Source organism: Trichomonas vaginalis, chromosome II (assembly GCF_026262505.1).
Source record: "Trichomonas vaginalis G3 chromosome II, whole genome shotgun sequence".
Taxonomy (NCBI): domain Eukaryota; phylum Parabasalia; order Trichomonadida; family Trichomonadidae; genus Trichomonas; species Trichomonas vaginalis.
This window is the reverse complement of record NC_067204.1, coordinates 14,289,742-14,308,093: the sequence shown is the minus strand read 5'-3', so window position 1 is coordinate 14,308,093 and position 18,352 is coordinate 14,289,742. Positions and strand designations below refer to the sequence as shown.

At 33.8% G+C, this 18,352-nt stretch overlaps 5 protein-coding genes across 5 annotated transcripts, besides 4 other annotated features; 2 read left to right on the top strand and 3 right to left on the bottom strand.

The window, feature by feature from the left end:
* Window positions 1-348: 348 nt before the first annotated feature.
* Window positions 349-2,613, top strand: TVAGG3_0543400 (uncharacterized protein; the record flags this gene model as incomplete). Its single annotated transcript, XM_001580454.2, has 1 exon — window positions 491-2,560. The coding sequence occupies one exon, from the start codon at window positions 491-493 to the stop codon at window positions 2,558-2,560; it is 2,070 nt and encodes a 689-aa protein (XP_001580504.1).
* A 2,345-nt stretch (window positions 2,614-4,958) lies between these two features.
* Window positions 4,959-5,975: a mobile genetic element.
* A 1,000-nt stretch (window positions 5,976-6,975) lies between these two features.
* Window positions 6,976-8,725, bottom strand: TVAGG3_0543380 (phosphoprotein phosphatase protein; the record flags this gene model as incomplete). Its single annotated transcript, XM_001580455.1, has 1 exon — window positions 7,405-8,649. The coding sequence occupies one exon, from the start codon at window positions 8,647-8,649 to the stop codon at window positions 7,405-7,407; it is 1,245 nt and encodes a 414-aa protein (XP_001580505.1).
* A 1,167-nt stretch (window positions 8,726-9,892) lies between these two features.
* Window positions 9,893-9,929: a mobile genetic element.
* Window positions 9,930-10,337: 408 nt separating this feature from the next.
* Window positions 10,338-10,375: a mobile genetic element.
* A 637-nt stretch (window positions 10,376-11,012) lies between these two features.
* On the top strand, window positions 11,013-13,647 carry TVAGG3_0543350 (transmembrane protein DDB G0292058 family; the record flags this gene model as incomplete). Its single annotated transcript, XM_001580456.2, has 1 exon — window positions 11,064-13,562. The coding sequence occupies one exon, from the start codon at window positions 11,064-11,066 to the stop codon at window positions 13,560-13,562; it is 2,499 nt and encodes an 832-aa protein (XP_001580506.1).
* Window positions 13,648-13,758: 111 nt separating this feature from the next.
* Window positions 13,759-13,980: a mobile genetic element.
* Window positions 13,981-14,094: 114 nt separating this feature from the next.
* Window positions 14,095-15,191, bottom strand: TVAGG3_0543330 (temperature-gated cation channel protein; the record flags this gene model as incomplete). Its single annotated transcript, XM_001580457.1, has 1 exon — window positions 14,271-15,191. One exon carries the CDS (start codon window positions 15,189-15,191, stop codon window positions 14,271-14,273), a length of 921 nt encoding a protein of 306 aa, XP_001580507.1.
* Window positions 15,192-15,765: 574 nt separating this feature from the next.
* Window positions 15,766-18,273, bottom strand: TVAGG3_0543320 (adaptor complex subunit beta family member family; the record flags this gene model as incomplete). The annotated part of the gene is made up of 1 exon (XM_001580458.1): window positions 15,778-18,267. The coding sequence occupies one exon, from the start codon at window positions 18,265-18,267 to the stop codon at window positions 15,778-15,780; it is 2,490 nt and encodes an 829-aa protein (XP_001580508.1).
* Window positions 18,274-18,352: the final 79 nt, after the last annotated feature.

Sequence of the window (18,352 nt, the reverse complement as noted above, 5' to 3'; positions counted from 1 at the left end):
AAGTAGTGAGGGTACACGAATTTTGTATGGAGTACGGTTCAATTTTTGAGAGCCTCACTACTTAAATTTTTTGACTACCTTAGCTAGCCAAGATAATGCCTAAAATAAGGTTTTAAATTCTGAAGTTTACATGATCCTCTCGTGTGCACCCTTAAATGTTCATACAAAAAGTCATCGTCCTTTCAAATGATAAAGAGTTATTAATTAAATAATTATTGACTATTTTCAAGTGTGATTTTAATAAATCATAATTTTAAAATAAAACGTTTCAGATATTAATTATGAAAAGTCTTATTTTAATATATTCATGTATTTTCAATCAATCTCCTATAGTTTCCTCAAATCAACGATTAAAAAATTGCCTACGTTAATTCAATCTCTGTATTATGGGTATAATTCTCTTAATTATATTTCATTAAAGCCACAAAACTGCATTTATCATTTCTGAGAAACCGATCAAATAAATTTTATATAAAAAATTTTACAATAAATGAATCTTACTGAATACCTTGAGAGCAAAATAGGAATTGTTTTTGCTGTTGCAATTAATGATAACCATTCAGTGAAGCGTAATTGTATCATTGCAGGTTGCGTTTTGTGTATCGAAGCAAAAGAAGGCGAAAATGCACTAACTCTTTTCCTGTCACATTATACTGTTGAATTCAAAAAGCGTTCCAAGCATTTCACAATCATCCTTAACTCGAAATACGCTGCGATTCCAAAGAAATACCACTTAAAATCAAATCTTGAACAAGAAACCGAACAATTTTATTTTGCCATATCCACAGCTATGACATCGTTTGAATTGTTTGAACCCAAACAAGCCATCTTTAATGTAGAATTCATTGGAAGGCAAGATTTAGTTCAGGCAAAAATTGTTTTTTACGAGGATAATTTTGAGGTACAAACAGATCAAGGACAGATCCTCCAGAAGTATTATTACTCTTCTGATCTGATTTGCTACTCAACACCTATAGATCCGCTTGAATTGATTATTGCAAAAGAAAAGTACGATATATTCTCATTCATTTGCAGCGACATGAGTCAATTATGCGAGATAATGGTGCTTGCTAACTCAAGAAGGCCTCATAAGTATTTCGACGAAAATAAGAAGAAGAATTCAGGTCAAAAAACAATTCTTCAGAGACAATTCGACTCTCTTATGTCATGGGAAAAGAAGAATAAGTCAGCAATGAAGCATACAAAGAGAGCAGGCTTTAGAGCTTTGTATGATGTTACTCCTGTTGAGTATTACAACGGAACTAACGCACAACCACCAAGTACAAGCACCGAAAAAGGAATTCCTATTTCTCCATTACGTGGCTATGACTTTGATAGAGAGATGGAAATGCGTTTATCAAAAGTTACGGAAGATCCAGACTACCAAGCGGCAAAAGCCACACAGGAGAAGTACCTTACAGAAAAGCCGGAAACTCCATCAAATACCCCTCAAAACCAGCCAGTCAAATCTATCGACGAAATTAAAGTTCCTCTTGATGAAGATCAAGGACCAGTCATCAAAGAAAACGAAAACCTTTCAAATCTTTTCAAACCAAACTCTCCAATGTCTTCTTACCAGCAAAAATCTCTCGCAACTCAAAAAACGCTTCCTGAAGTCATCTTGCATCTCCAGAAAGCAGGTATGAGAATGAACAAGCAATCTTCGATCCAGGTCCCCAAGACTTATACGAATATCGACAATTATTTCTTTACATCCTTAGTTACAGCTAAACCTCATGATTTCCCATCATATATGGCTACAGCATTATTACATGGATGCAAGAATATTCCAAAACTCTACGAAGCTCTTTGCAATATTCCATTCCAGATTGGAGATGTCAGACAAACATTACTTGCAAGGCCTTTCAACGATTTCAACGAGGCTTGCTACTTCATAGTCGAAATGACTAACAAAATGCTCTTCAAGTACTTCATTCTCGCTTTAGAACCCGAAATCAAATTTAAGCGCGAAAATTACAGAGCTGATTCATTGATTCGCATTCCAGGCTTCTGTACCCAACTCTCATCGATACAATGTCCTCAGTTAACTCCAATCTTCAATCCAAGTCCTCCAAAAATTTATTACGAACATTCTTTCGCGATTTGCCTTCAAGACGCTACAGATCAGTTTGCTTCATCACCATTTACATACTTGGATGCACCAATGGATACCGAAAATCCATTTTACCTCATTATTGAGAATATCATGAATTATATCAATCCTTCGAGGATTCCGCTCGACAAAATCTGGAACCAGATTGATAACTTTATCACAGAAGATATGGCTTACCTCACAATCGAAGATCAAGGAGTGAGAGTTGTTGCTTATATCCTCGGAATGCTTTCCAAAGAGAGATTGGCGAAGTGGATGTTCTTTGGTTGGACAAAGCTCAAGATTCTCTTGAAGCTCAACAAAAGTGATAAGTCCTGCCTCTACATGTTTGCTGCTCTTGTAGATACTGAAAAAATCATGAGACTTATCGTCAACCAAGATAATATCTTAGACCTTGCTAGTAAGGTATACCCAGTTCTCCAAAAGAATTTTTCAATTTCTTGTTAAATAAATTTATATATATATGCTTTTCAAATATAATCAATTTTTGGACATTTTATTACAATACAATGAACTATTATTATACGATTTTTTATCCAAATTATTGATTTATGATATTTCAAAAAGATTATTTATATGAGTAATTACGAACTTTTTTTAATCGACAGATAATTCACAAATATGTAGGGTTTGATTTTTACGAAGGCTCAAGTAACGGTACAATACCCTACTTTTCCAACATTTAGAAAACATGCATGACCCTACCCAGGGTCCAAAAATTGGTATTTTCTGCGCTCAGGCAACATGAGTTTTTGGGCCGCCAAATGAATAGCTCAAATAGTTTCCTCATATAGAGACATGCTTATGCTTAGAGTTTGAAGGGAATCTAAAGTGATTTTTTTCTGCATTTCGAAATCTAATGCAATCTTAAAATCATGATTAAACTGCGAATCTGGGCGCAATTTTTTAATATGTTAATATATGAAGGTACTCCTACTACTGTGAATGCTTCAAATGAAAATTCAAGAAATCAGATTAATTTGATCACATTAGTATAGTAGTGGTCAATCCAAAAACTCATATGTTGATATATAACCTATAGAGATGATAATTATCGACTCTTCATTGAAATGCATAAGATTTAATAATCTCATAGATATTCTTTTTAATTTTCAGTATTTCGTGTGCATTTAGATTGCATATACCTGTATATGATATTTCTAGAATGTTTTGGTTAGATATTAAGTTTTTTAGATTAATATTTTAACATTTTGATAAAACAAGCAATTGTTCCATTTTGGAATCGCGATTGAACTCTAGTTTGACTAATATGATGTTGTATGATCAAATGAATTCTAACTTCATGAGATAAATTTGAAATTTGAAAATGCGATATCTGACTCAAATATTTATCTGAGCACATTTAACATTCAATTATAAACTAAAGTAATATACAGCAGATTCGATTTGGCTTATATTTTAAATATTCAACAAATAATCTTATAAAATTGTGCTATTCACGTTTCTCAAAGATGAATTAAGCATTTACAACTTGTGCATTGATGGAATTAGATATGGATTCTAATGTTAATCGATATTTTGTAAATTGATATATATTTTATCATGGTTTGACATTTGATCGTGTTGAAACCGGAATTGCAATATGCATCATCTATATATATAATTGTCAAAATATGAGCTATAGATTTTTAAATTATGCTCCTGATTATGAGTGACTTATATGATTATATTGAATTGAGTAGTAAGAATCATAAATATTAGAATATTACGATAATGTATTATAACCTTATAGAAGCTTAAGGCTAAAAATGATGATGAAAATGTAGCTCAAATTTAAGTCTAAAATTTGAAAAAATTAAGTGCTTATGATAGTATGACGATATTGGTGTTTGAATGTAAGAAATTAGAGATGTATTAGAAGCATTATGAGAAAATAATAAGATATAAAAACAAATTTTATGAAATAATTTAAGTTATAAGAGGTGTTAACATTGGTAATGTGTGTATAAGATAGTAGAATTGTATTGGATCTTTGATTAGTATTTTATAACAATTTATTAATGTAGATGTGATTAGAATGTTGGATTACAAAGGAGAAAGCGGATTGTTCACTCTTGTTGGTCTGCATGTGTCATTCCGGGAGACATTGCCTGTGCATGTCTCCCAGAATGGCAATATTGCATCATAACTGAATGCAAACTTTGACTGACAAGAGTGCATTGTGCACTCTTGTTGGTCTGCATGTGTCATTCCGGGAGACATTGCCTGTGCATGTCTCCCAGAATGAAACAATTTATTGCAATCAGAATACTATTGCAAAACTTTGACTGACAAGAGTGCATTGTGCACTCTTGTTGGTCTGCATGTGTCATTGTTCGGTTTATCATCTAGAGCTTATATAAGATGCGAAGAAACTTCAAAAAAAGCTAACCGGTAAAGACAGCAACTTGCAACACCAAGTTGCTCACGTAGTGATTACAAGCATATCTGCAAGGCAAAGTCCTCAGGATGCAGAACTTTGCCTGCAATCAGAAAAGAGATTGCAGCAGAGTAACCGGTAAAGACAGCAACTTGCAAAGTCAAGCAGTTTCTGAGATTTTGATTTATAAATCATAAACCTTCATGCTTGATGATTTTGTAGAATTGTTAACTCATGTCATCAGTTAATGCTCACCTAAGGGAGGTGTTTTGCGGGAGCTGGGGGTATCTTGGTGAGTACTCAGGAGGCCAAGAAGGGCACCCCAACCGACATTTTGCTGATGGATTGAGTTCGCAACCATTTTTATAACCGTAAAAACCGTCGGGACAAAACAACTTGAATAATTGAATTTTTTAATGATAATGATTGTGAAATAACATGTAACTATAATTTAAGAATGCCATAGGGAACAGGACAAATTTGCCACACGGCACTTTTTTTAAAAAAAATTAATGGAGCGGAGCGATACTCTGCTGCAGGAGCCCTAAGGCTCCCAATCATTACGAAAGGGAGCCTCAGGGCTCCTGAGAATCCATCAGCAGAGGCCTTTTCATTTGGCCTCTGCTGATCAAAGATTCGGCGAAGCCATTCTTCGTCTCAGGAGCCCCAAGGCTCCCAATCATTACGAAAGGGAGCCTCAGGGCTCCTGAGAATCCATCAGCAGAGGCCTTTTCATTTGGCCTCTGCTGATCAAAGATTCGGCGAAGCCATTCTTCGTCTCAGGAGCCCCAAGGCTCCCAATCATTACGAAAGGGAGCCTCAGGGCTCCTGAGAATCCATCAGCAGAGGCCTTTTCATTTGGCCTCTGCTGATCAAAGATTCGGCGAAGCCATTCTTCGTCTCAGGAGCCCCAAGGCTCCCAATCATTACGAAAGGGAGCCTCAGGGCTCCTGAGAATCCATCAGCAGAGGCCTTTTCATTTGGCCTCTGCTGATCAAAGATTCGGCGAAGCCATTCTTCGTCTCAGGAGCCCCAAGGCTCCCAATCATTACGAAAGGGAGCCTCAGGGCTCCTGAGAAACCTCTTTGAGAAGGTTTTCTTAAAGAAAACCTTCTCAAAGATGATTGTCAGCATTCACTCAAAATCTACCAAGAGTTTCAAAGTTTCAAATCTATCTGAAATGAAGCTTTGAATCTCTTGTATATCTAATTGTAGAGGTACCTTTTCAAAATGTCTTCTATTGATTAAATTTAATCAGTAAAAGTCATTTTGAAAAGGTACATCTCTATAATTGCTATTGAGCATTCACTCTTGGAACCTTGGAGCTCTTGTGTAGTGCATGAAAACTCCAAGATTCTAGCATAAAACATATATCATAGACATAATTTCTTCAAATATAATTTAAGGTTATTTTTTAAAATCAGAAAAAGCGTAATTTAAGGTTATTGAAAAATTGACACTTGGCAAATTTGTCCCGCACTCGTCCCCCGGAATCAAATAAATTATCATATCGAGAATCGGAGATCCTTGCAGTTTCGATTTTTTCGAAAAGTGAGAGATTTTCCGTTCTAATAAATATATTTGATAACCGGGGTGTCCCCCGGAATCAAATAAATTATCATATCGAGAATCGGAGATCCTTGCAGATTCGATTTTTTCGAAAAGTGAGAGATTTTCCATTTTAATAAATATATTTGATAACCGGGGTGTCCCCCGGAATCAAATAAATTAGCATTACTAACATTCCTTTTTTATTTAAAATTTTCAATTCTTAAAACAAAGTTTTACTTCTATTTAATTATTTGCCATGAAAGTATAGAACATTAAAAATTCATCCTACTACCTCCACCCTTATAATACCTTCAAAAAATTATATCTCAATTTATTTTCTATCTTTATATTGATGTGCTTATTCAAAAACACTAAATCATAAGTCTTCAGTTCTCAAAATACTCTCAAATTATCTCATTGCGCATATTTTGAAATTTGATAATTTTAAATTGTTAAAAAATTCATTAATCACAGTAAAATATCTATATACAACAATTAACTAACTGATTCCACATCTTGAACATTCGCATTTATTTAATATATTTGAATATCATTTACATCTTATTGAATTAGATCATAAATCACAGTTCCCTAATATACTATCTAGCTAACCATTATTGTTGCACAACTTACATGTGATTAAACACACGTGTATAATTCTGTACAACTCATATCTCTATCAATACTTTATTTATAATCAAAACAAAGGTTAAAATTGTATACCCTGTCACTGTAGAGTATTCTCCCAACTTTAAAGTGAAAATCAAAATTTGATATTTTAGTAATTTCATGTGAGATCGTTATTTTATAGGAAAACATACTGAAAATGTTTATAAGATGTTTCTCTATCATATGCCAAAATATCATGGTTTAAACGCTCTCCTAAGTGTCTATAACTGAATTTTAGGGCAATAACCTTATTCTAAATGTTGGGAAAGTAGGTATAACAATCCAATAACATTATTAGAAATGGTTGCAGACCTCAAAAATCATATGAATTTTATTATGACTGCCTATAAAAATGCAGATTTTAAGCTTATAATAGTTCGATGTAATTTAATTTTCTATTGTTAATGCGAAGCGAAAAGAAATGAATAATTAACAGTTCAGCATATCTCCCTTGCACATTAGAAATCAAATGCCCATAAAATTATTCCAAATAAATCGGAATTGAGAAAGTTTATCTTATATGAGCGTAAAATTATTCTTGGAAGGTAATGAAATAAGATCGATTTGAACTCAGACAGGATCAGATAGTCATTGTACACTCAAATAAAAGGAAATTCAAGAAGTTTTGAATCCAACCAAAAAAAAATCCGTGCTAAAAATCAATTAGTATATAATATATCTAAACAACAATTTATACAATACATAATTTCGCTAATAACTTTTCTTTTCTCTTTTTGATAGAAGTGCCTGGATCATCTTTTCTTATTTCTTTTAGCGTCACCTGTTTATTAGTTTGGCTACGCTTGAGAACAAAACAAGGGATATCAGCACCTTTAACTGTAGTTGGTTTCGGAATATGAGCGTAAGAAGTATCCTTATTCTGCTGAGTCTGTACGTAATTGCGGAGAAATTCACTAGTAGGAGACGACGATCGCTTGTTGAACGTAGGCATGTTAGTAAATGTTTTTGATTGAGAAATTTTCTTCTTTTTGAATATTGTAAAGCAACGCCTATAGTACTGAAGCGGTGGAAACTTATCGATTGTGATATCTCCGGTGGTGCTTATCGAGAGACAGCCGCCATAGTTTTCGACATTTCCGCAGTAATTGGATGCTGAATACACTGAATAAACTTTGCCACCAAAGAGAACTGCAACACCTTCATATTGGACCTCGTGAGCCCTGATAATAAGTTGAAGGTTATTCTCTTTGAGAAATTCAGTCAATAAGTCCTCACCAAAGAGTACACCTTGACCTCGTGGTGATTTTTTGAATCCTGAAATTGCTTGGTCAGGATCAGACCAAACTAAACAATTGATTATTGGGTCATCAAATGTTTCTGCGGGTAATTCGATTTTCGAAATACTTTCTAGAGATACATTTGGACCTATTCCTCCGTGGACGCAAAAATATTTATTATCAATTACTCCAGCAAGAGGAAGAAATGAAAGGGTTCTTGCAAGCATCGTAAAGGCTATGTGCTCGATAGGATGCGATAATATATCATTGAAAAATCCGTTATGAGTGAAAATAGAATGAAATTCGTGATTACCTCTGATTATTACAACATTGTTCGGATAAATACATTTAAGAAGGAAAATGAATGAAATAGTTTCTATAGAAAATTCACCTCGATCGATTATATCCCCTAAAAATACAAAAGTCTTTTCGATTGGTAATCCAAATTTTTGAATAAAGCGAATTAATTCGAGAAAATGTCCATGTAAATCACCGATTATAACGCAAGGAGACTGGATTTTTGCTAATGGTCCGGTTTTCTTGACTAAATCTAACGCAGTTTCAAATATCAATTTTACGTCACTACTGTCGAGCAAAGGCATAGTCAATGTGGATCGCCGAGTGCTGACATTATCTACGTCAATCTCTAAAGTTTCTTGAAATCGATCAAATATAGCAAGTATCTCCCTCGAAGACATTATTGAATAATTTAAGCGGTTTTCTTGAAAAATATAATTGATTCAATTATTCAACCTCGATTTTGTAAAATTTAAATCGTTACACTTACATTCATCGACCTACTATCAGTTCAATATAATTCAACTAATTACTTTTAAAACCGTAAATTTTAAATGATTATTATTTAAGAATATCCATATAAGTAATTTATTTATTAATTATGAATCAATTTATCAAATGTTTTGAAAGAGCATTCAATTTTAATAAGTTTTTATAAATTCAAGAATTTTTTCATTTTATAATCATCACCTTTATCTACAAAACAAAATAGTTAATTAATTAAATTGAATATGATTTTACAAATTACAAAACCTAAACAATTTGCTAGTTTGATATATTAATATGGTATATTAAACGATCAAAAATGAAAAATTTGAAAAAATATTTTTGAAGAAAATTTTTCTGAATAAATACTAAACAAATACTATTTAGCTTATCTGTTAACTTTTCAATCAATTTCACGCCCTTTTAAATCATATCGGCAATTCAAAAATTGAATTGATAATTTCAAGAAAGTTGGATGGAACAATTTTATTGGATTTTTCGCAACCCTCACTTCCAAAATTCCATAGAACATGAGAGACTAACAAAACATGTTTTAATTCGAATATTTTAGTCGGGACTATTTTTTCACATGGATTAATTTGGCTTTATCTATACTAAATTTCATTTAGAATGTATATGATATAACTGAAGATCAATTCCACATGATCATATGTCGTTATTTCTCGTTTATCTTTCCATATTTTTTTTGTGTTTCAATATATTGAGTCTTTATTTCGTTAAATGTGAGTCATCAAACCAATGTTTCATTTGGTTGCTTCTTTTAATGTTTATTTATTTTTTTAAAAAAAAAAAATCAGATTAAATGAGAAATGCAACTTGATTGTTAAACATTCCTATAAACGCACATCTTATTAAAGATATAAAAAACAAAGCAATTTCAAAATTTATTATTTTTTAAATATTTAGTACATTCTTGATCCAAATCGTTTAGTTAATAGAAAAATCTGATAAATGTTATCTGATTTCTCTATTATTTGAAAAAATGATAAAAATCTGAACTTTTCAGATATTCAATTAAAAAACATTCATTGCATTGTTCTGTATCATCCATTTATTTATTCCAATTAACAATATTAACACTATCAAAAAATAATATTTTTCGAGAATTGCATTTTAAGGCCTTTTTAATTTATTATGTAATAAACAGAAATTCATCAAAAGTGACAGCTCTCAATTTTTTGACATTTGTAAATTCTAAATTGAATGAGAAAAATGAAATAATACTAAGCATAATACAATATTCTAGATTTAATTATAATTAGGAAAAAGTTAGTTTTGAGAGTACTTTTCATAGGCATATAGAATGAAATCTTCTGAAAAATAATATTCCCACTCATTATATTCGTAAATTTTGAGGTTTATCCTTCGCTTTTAAGATCATTGAATTTGATTTTTATATAAAATAGTTATATATTAGAAAATAATATGAGTTTATGTGATATTATTTTTCAGAAGATTTTGTGTTCTTCTTCAAAATTTTATTTTTTTATTAAAAAGAATCTTTACAAAATATACATTTACTTTAATTAATATTTAAAAGCGTGCTCTATCAAAAGTTCCAAAAATTCAATATTTTAGCTTTTCTGAGGTGTCACTTTTGATGAATTTCTGTTTACAACAATTATAGGTCATCTGAAGTTTTGTGAGCAAGAATCATTCACGACATCAAAATTTTAAAGTATTTTTGAGCTTCTCGAATTGTAAAGTTCAATTACCTTTTTTAATATACTAACATAGTTATATATTTTTAAATCATTTTATATTATCTTTTCCGTTTTACAAAAACTTCCACCGACTGGAAGTATTTTTATCAAATATTGTTCACAATGTAATGCTGTACTATTTTTATTATTAAACAATCAATTATTTCAATTTCATCAATACTGAAGTCTCATCACACTTTTCAATGCTCGATTTTTAAAAACTGTTTAAAAATGGAGCTTATATTGAAATAGTGTAGAGACTAAAAATTACCACAGACTATTTCAGAGGATTGAGTGGCAACTCAATCCTCTGAAAAGTCTGAGGTAATTTGCAAAATTTCAATATTATATTCAAGTATCTCTAGCAACATCATATATTATTTAACCTTCAGTTTTTTATGAAAATTGAGAAATGCTTCATGAAAAAGTCGAAAATAGATTTTCAAAACAAAAAGTTTAGTTATTATAATTTACCATGCAGAGTATTAAATGAAATCTAATTTTTAAATATGGCAGAAATTGAGATGATTTCAAAAACCTCAACACCCCAGAAAAAAAGCTTGAAATTTTTTAGAGGAAAAAAAATTTTTTTCTAAAATAACAGAATGATTTTTCTTTGGCTTTCTTTCGCTTCTGCAGTAAATTATTCAGTGTATAAGGATACCAAAGGAATATTCTATAAATGGGCCGATTGGCATTACAGTTTAATGAAACTTACCTTTAAAAAAGCAAAATTTGTAACACAATTTAATTTACAATTATCAGTTCCATTAGAAGAATGGGTTAACAATGCACTTTCCAGAGCAACTACTAACTCAACTCCAAAAATTTCCTCGTATAAAATTCTGAATGATGCTTTAACTACATTATTACCAACAAAAATCGATGCAACGAATATAGATACTATCAAACAAGTTAAATTCGGAAATCCAAGTGTAAGCGTTGACTTCGGATTTGATTTCAACACTTTTATCAATGAAATCCAAGATGACGTACCAAAAAACCCTATTAAAATCCTTCTTGGATTTGCACTTTCTTCATTCATACTTGTAGCTTTAGTCATCATCGCACTCATTACACAAGTATTTTGTATTTGCTGCTCATGCTGTGGTTCACCAGTAGAAAAGAGGTCTCCAAAGATATTACAGCTCGTCTTCTTCTACTTATCCATCTTGCTTTTGTTCCTTGGCGCAGTTTGTGTCTTCCTTATGATTAACCAACTAGATCAAACAAAACAAGCTTTCTTTGATATAGATAAAATCATTGACAAGACGCTAGCTGAACTAGACTCAAATGTTACAGTAATTGAAGACATTATCAAGCCAATTGAAACTTCAGTTCTTGATGCAGTCAACAACACTCCCAAGACATATCTAACCATTATAGATAACGTAAATACCACATTGCGACCTAAGTTTGACTACCTTTACAGTGGACTTACAAAAGATGGCTCAATTTTCCCACTTTTCGCCGCAAGCTCCAATATCTCCAAGATCATTTCCCAAATTAATCATGAGATAGACAATATTAACTCAGATCCAACCATTTTACACAAAATTAACAAAGTTAACATAAATGATGACGTAGATAAGGCCAAAGAAGATGTTGACAAGCAGTACAACAAAGCCAAGAACAAGATCGATGATTATATCCAGCAGGCAAAGGACTACGACGTTCAAGGCGAAATTGATAAAAAGAATTTCTCCGAAAAGTTGAATACAACTAAATATTTCGACAAGGTCCATGAATTCTGCCACAAGGATCTTACTCTTTCCAACCTAATGGGCAAGGATTTGTCGAAATACAAGAAATATTTCTTTTTCATTGCTCTTGCCTTCTTAGTCTTTGCATTTGCACTGTTGATTCTCATTGGTCTTTACATATTTGCCTTCCATGGCCTGTTCTGCGGCGTTTTCTGCTCAAGATTCAACTGGATTTTCCCTCTTATTTGCGTTATCTTAATAATTATCTTCGGAACGGTATCAACAACAGCCTGCACGTTGATTATCCACGTCAACGACCAAGTTATGCCATCAATCAACAACACGATCCAGACACTCCTCAGTTTAGTTGATAATTCATCCATCGGATACCCATCATTCGATATCCCGATCTACCACGAGGACACAACGAAGTATTCCTTCAAATTGCCGTTCTACCAGACATCAATAGCGGGCTGGGATCCTCTTGGCAACCTCCTGAACTCATCGTACAAAGCAGGCCTTGGCAATTTCCTCAAATTGGACAAGATCGGACCATTCTACTACATTGCGGCCGTAATCAACACTGATGCCATTGAAAAACTCCATTACGCGGCCAAAAGCGTCATTTCCTATGAAGCAACAGACCAAATCAACAGCAAACTCGGCTTCATACTCAACGCACAGACCCTCCGCGACCTTTCAGACCAAATTCCTGACTTTGACAAGAAGATTAACGATACAATTAATGAAATCGACGACGAGGCATCAAACACACAAAATGCAACAACCAACACATCCATAAATAATATTAAGAAATGTCTTGAACAACTCAGGACAAATTTGGATGAAAAAATTCCGATAGCGTTCGATTCAATGAAAGACCACGCCCGTAAATTCGCCACTGACTTTACATGGGAGAATATTGACACTTTTTACGGGTCTACTGTTGAAACCAGTTTAACAAATCTATTGACACCACCGTTAGAAGATATCAATACATTCCTTACTAAGTCCATTTACAACATCACATCAAACAATCCAACAATTTCATTAATACAAACACCACTGTTTTTAGTCACAACATATATCATCAGGAATTTAGGAATTATGTTTTCATTGATGTCGATTTCCAACTATTGTTTCCTTGTCGGTGTCCTCATCATTGTATTTGTCCTCAGAAGTAGACTGAGATACATTGAAGACCCGCCTGATCCATACGAAGAAGAGGAAGATTACTTCGATTACGATTACGACATGGATGACATGTACGATGATTACGACGACGAAGGTGATGATGGAGATGATGAATCAGATCACCACCACAGTCATCATCACAGCCATCACCACAGCCACCACCACGGACACAAAGGAAGTGGTGCATTTTGGTTGGAACACAATTAATAATTTATGTATTATTTTATATATTTTTTTTGTTTATCTTTTACTTCAGGAATTCAAAGAGAGAGAGAGAGAGAAAAAAAGTTTTCATTTTTTTTTTGAAATAAAATTTTTTTATTAATTATTTTTTTTTATTGTTTTGGAGGATATAATTTGAGAGACAGACGCGAGGATGTCAACTGGGTGTAAATGCATTCTTTAAGGGTGCACTTACTACTGTCTGATATGATCCCATAATATATCAATATATCTTTATTGTGATTGCAAAAAAGTATAACAGTAATATAAAGTACTAAGTAGTGATTTAAAATAGCTTCTTCCCGAACAAAATTAATAACCTTTTACCTTAGAAAATTTGGATAAAAATCTAGAATGTCAAAAAAATTGAGAGAATGTCAGAAAGTGGTAAGAGCACCCTTAATATATATATATATTCTTATCATTAGGTGTGTACTTATCACTTTCTGACTTCTTTTCATGACATCAGTATGTGGTGTATTTTAATTCCAAAAAAGTATAAAAACCATATTAGGAACCATGTAATGCTTTAATAACAAAATAAGTTGTTTTATTCCTTAACAACGGTTTCAATTATTTTATCTTTAACACTTTTGATAAATTTTATTTCATTTTGATTTTTTCATCTTTACTTTAGAATGTAACTCTGTAATAATGTCTTCTAATTCATTCTTGTGATTGACCGAACCTCTTCTATTTGTTTATCTGTAAGTGTAGTATGAAACTTTGCCCATGAACATCCTTCTCTTTGCAATTATAATAAAAGGGATCACTTAGATTTTTATCATTTAAATAATCGATATATGTATGACCTTCATCATCTTTTGCCGTGACATCTATATTTGGCTGAGACAATAGGAAATCTATAACTCTTTCACCAGCCATTGCTGCTTCAATAAGTGGCGTACTTAAATATCCAGTTCTATCATTAATATCAATAAAATTAAGAGCAAATTTCACACCTTCTAAATTTCCACCATAGACACAAAATTTATGAAGAATTGTTTTTCCATTATCATTCTTAATATCCATTCTTGCACCAAATTTTTGTAATAACTTAATAAGTTTGAGATTTTCCCTATTCACTGCATAATGTATTATATTGTTTTTATTAGAGTCATAAAAATAGCATATATTTTCATCTACAGAAACTTTAATTGTAGATTCGTCACCTTCTTGTAATGCTTTATTAAGAATATCATAAATTGCATTTCGATGTTCCCAATCACTTTTATATATTTTACTAATTCCTCTAAGTTTATCTGTGTTTTCTTGTGTTGTAGAAGTTGACTTTGGTGTGATGAGTGTTTGTGCATGGTTTTTTATCTCAGAGAGAAGAGGGAAATTGAGAAGTTGTGAAAGAGAATCTAAAACAAACAAGTAATTGATTCCATCGTTAAGAAAATTGATATGGATGTGCTTCAATATCTCAAAGTGGTCTTCATTGCTAAAAAATTTAGAAATATTTTTAAGGATCAAATTAAATTGCGGAATTGTAAGTTTTGCGTTGTCAAGAATATGACAAATCTGATCTTTTGTTCGCATCTCAAAGAAATCTTCTTTATAAAGCCACTCTTCAACGTGCTGACTATAGTAATTCAGAACATTACTCATTTGATAAGTAATTGACAGTTTTTTTTGAATAGTGGAAAAAATTTTACGACTTTCCTAAAAAGTAAATTAAGTTAAACATCCACGGCACATTTTCAATACTATTCCAAAATTGAAATTAAAAAATTTCCTTATCTTGATTTTTTTGAAGCTTATTCTTTGATCAAAATCAAAAACAGAATATAAATATGATGTAGATTTATTAGATATGATTAGATATTGGCCATATTGAGCATTAACGATAGCTTTCGTTTGGCCGGACCGTGTACCCTTAATCAAAGATAATCTCATAATGGAATATGTTGTCAAAATTTACACATTCAAATGCCCTTAAAACATATTCTAGAAAGTTAATTTTTCAAACCAAAATATGTTTTGAAACCAAAAAATGTTTATCATTTGATCATCTTCTAACTCATATATTCCACATGAATAATACAGAGAAATATTTACATGTTAATTCCAATACAAATGCTCCGAAAGATACTTTTACCCAGCATAAAGATAAAGCAAAGTGTATACTTGAAAAGTGGCATAAATTTTCTTGTAAAAATAAAATTTAGAAGAAGAAAAAAACTTTTTTAAATTTTTACTGAATTACGTTCTTGACGAGTTCAAGGATGAGTGGAGCCAAAACGCTATCCTGCATTCTGATACCAGCCTGAACTCTTCCACCATCAGAGAATGAGAGGAAAACGACCAATCCTTCACCCTTTGATGTCTTTCCAGAGAAGTAAGCAGTGTTATCCTTCTTAGCGTTGAAGTATAATCTCTTTGAGTTGAACTGGTTCTTAGCGACAGGGATAGAGTCGACTCTTGCGTTGTCTACTGTTGTTGTGAGTTCTGTTGATGGAGGAAGTGACTGCCAGAACTTGACGAACTCTTCTCTTGTGAACTTACCACCTTCCTGGTCTGTGACCAAGATTGTTTCCAGTTTCATTGGAACGTGGAAGATGATTGGGGAAGGAGCGTTTGTGAGAATGGCGACATCTAAGTTTGATGATGTCTGTGCTCCCTGTGTGTAACTTGCATCGAATGCAATTGAAACAGTGACAGAAATTGATTTCTGTGATGGCAACTCCTTCGGGAATCCGGATTTCTCTGGTGCGTAACCGAAGATGTTCTTGTTGAACGCGATGTCCTTGATCTGGTCAGCGTTCTCATTGTAGTTTGTGATTCTCATAGTGATCTGGCTTTCCTTTCCGATCTGTACCAAAGCGGCTCTGACTTCGAGTGAATTCGATGACTTTCCATCGACAACAATTGGGAGATTCATTCCTTCCGCGACACCACCATCTCCGCCGAGGCTTGCGAGACTCATGATCTTTACGTTGTCGACAAATTCCTGTGGCTTCTTGTTGTACAAAACTGACAAAGTGCCGACCAAAGGAATGAGAGATTTGACAAGTTCAGCATCGCAAGAGTAGAGCTCTGTCTTGATGAGAGGCTTCTGCTCTGGCATGATGACTTGCTGTGCGTAATCTGGGCACTCAGAAATGAGCCAGTAGTACTGGAACGCTCTGTCTCTGATTGATGGGTTGTCTACTTGTGATGTAGCCATTGTAATGACCTGCTGGAACATCTCTTGTCCGTCTTCCTGGTTGACTAAGAAGTACTTGAATACAGCGGTGAGAATGGCAAGTTGTACATCTGGTGTATCTTCAAGGAAGTCATCGATGAAGTGGGCGTCCAAAAGATCGCCTGCGTTGCCAATTCTGTCGGCGTATTCACCAATGATCCAGACCATGGCGGCTTTGGCACGATGATCGTCAAGTTTGGCACCGAGAGCTCCGCAGATGTTGGCGAGAATGCCGAGGTACTGGTTTGGATATCTCCTGAAGATATCGGCGGCAACAACGATGCATTCTTGAACAACGTATTCGATCTTGTTGTCAACGAGAGCAACGATCTTGTCGACGCAGGATGAAGCAGCGGCTTCGAATGTAATGGCGATTTTACCAATAGCGGCGATGGATTTGCGGACAAATTCAACATCTGCCTGCTGAGCGTAATCGAAGAGTTCTTCAAGTACTTTGCCGACATTCTGAGCGCTGCAGAGTGTAAGGATGACATCGAGCTTGGCTAATTTGATGTATGGTGGATCATCGAACTTGCAGAAGAAGATGGAGACTTCGGATGAGAAGAGACGTCTGTAGTGCTGAAGGAGAATGAGAATGGACTTGATGGCGGCGTATTGGACTGGAGCTGTGTTGTTGAGTAATGTAACAAGAGGAAGAGCAACTCTTGTGAGGGTTTCTCTGACCTTGGATGGGTCATCGATGTAAAGGTTCATCTGGAGGCAGCAGCGGATAGCGGAAAGGATGACAGCGGCATTTGCATGGGATAATCTTGTAGAAACACGGGAAATGATACCACGGGCATCGTTGGCGTTATCTGGCTTGAAGTTGCATGTGTAATCTAAGATCTGGACTTGAGCCCATTCTGTTGTTTGATCGATTGATGCAAGTAAGTTGTTGATTGTGGAGAATGATGGTTCGAAAAGTGGCTGGTCGCGGCTCTGGTTAATTTCGAGAAGAGCGGAGATAGCATTGGCAGCAACGTTGGGGTTAGAATCTTCAACTAATCTCTTGAGCTGAGCGCCAAGCTTGAATTTCTCGACGAATGAAGCACGTGACTGGTGGATGGATAAGATAGAAAGAGCAGCTGACTTTCTGACGTATGGATCATCAGAAGAGCAAGCTCTCATAACAATTGGGATTAAACGATCGATGTTAGCATCGTTGATGATACGGCCGATCTGGCGGACAACGACACCCTTCATTTGTGGATCTGGCTTCTCGAATTCGTTCATTAATAATTGGACTGTTAAATCTGCAAGGTTTGGCTGAGCTTCAACATAGCGCTCTGCGTAAATACCGATAAAACGACGGACCTTGATTTCTTGCTTTGGATCTGTTGTTCTGTAGCCTGAAACATTTGCGAAAGCACCTGAGCAATCTACGTTTTGGGCTTCAAGGGCTACAAGTCTTTGGAAAGCAAAATCACGATCTTTCTGCTCAGGAGATGCAAGCTTCATTGTCATCTCCTGAATTTCGCCTGCTTGTTGCATACGCGACATTTTTTGAATGTGATTTGAAAATTAACGATAGCTATCTCTTTTTTATAGTGATATGAAAAACAATAGGTATTATTTTTATTTGGGA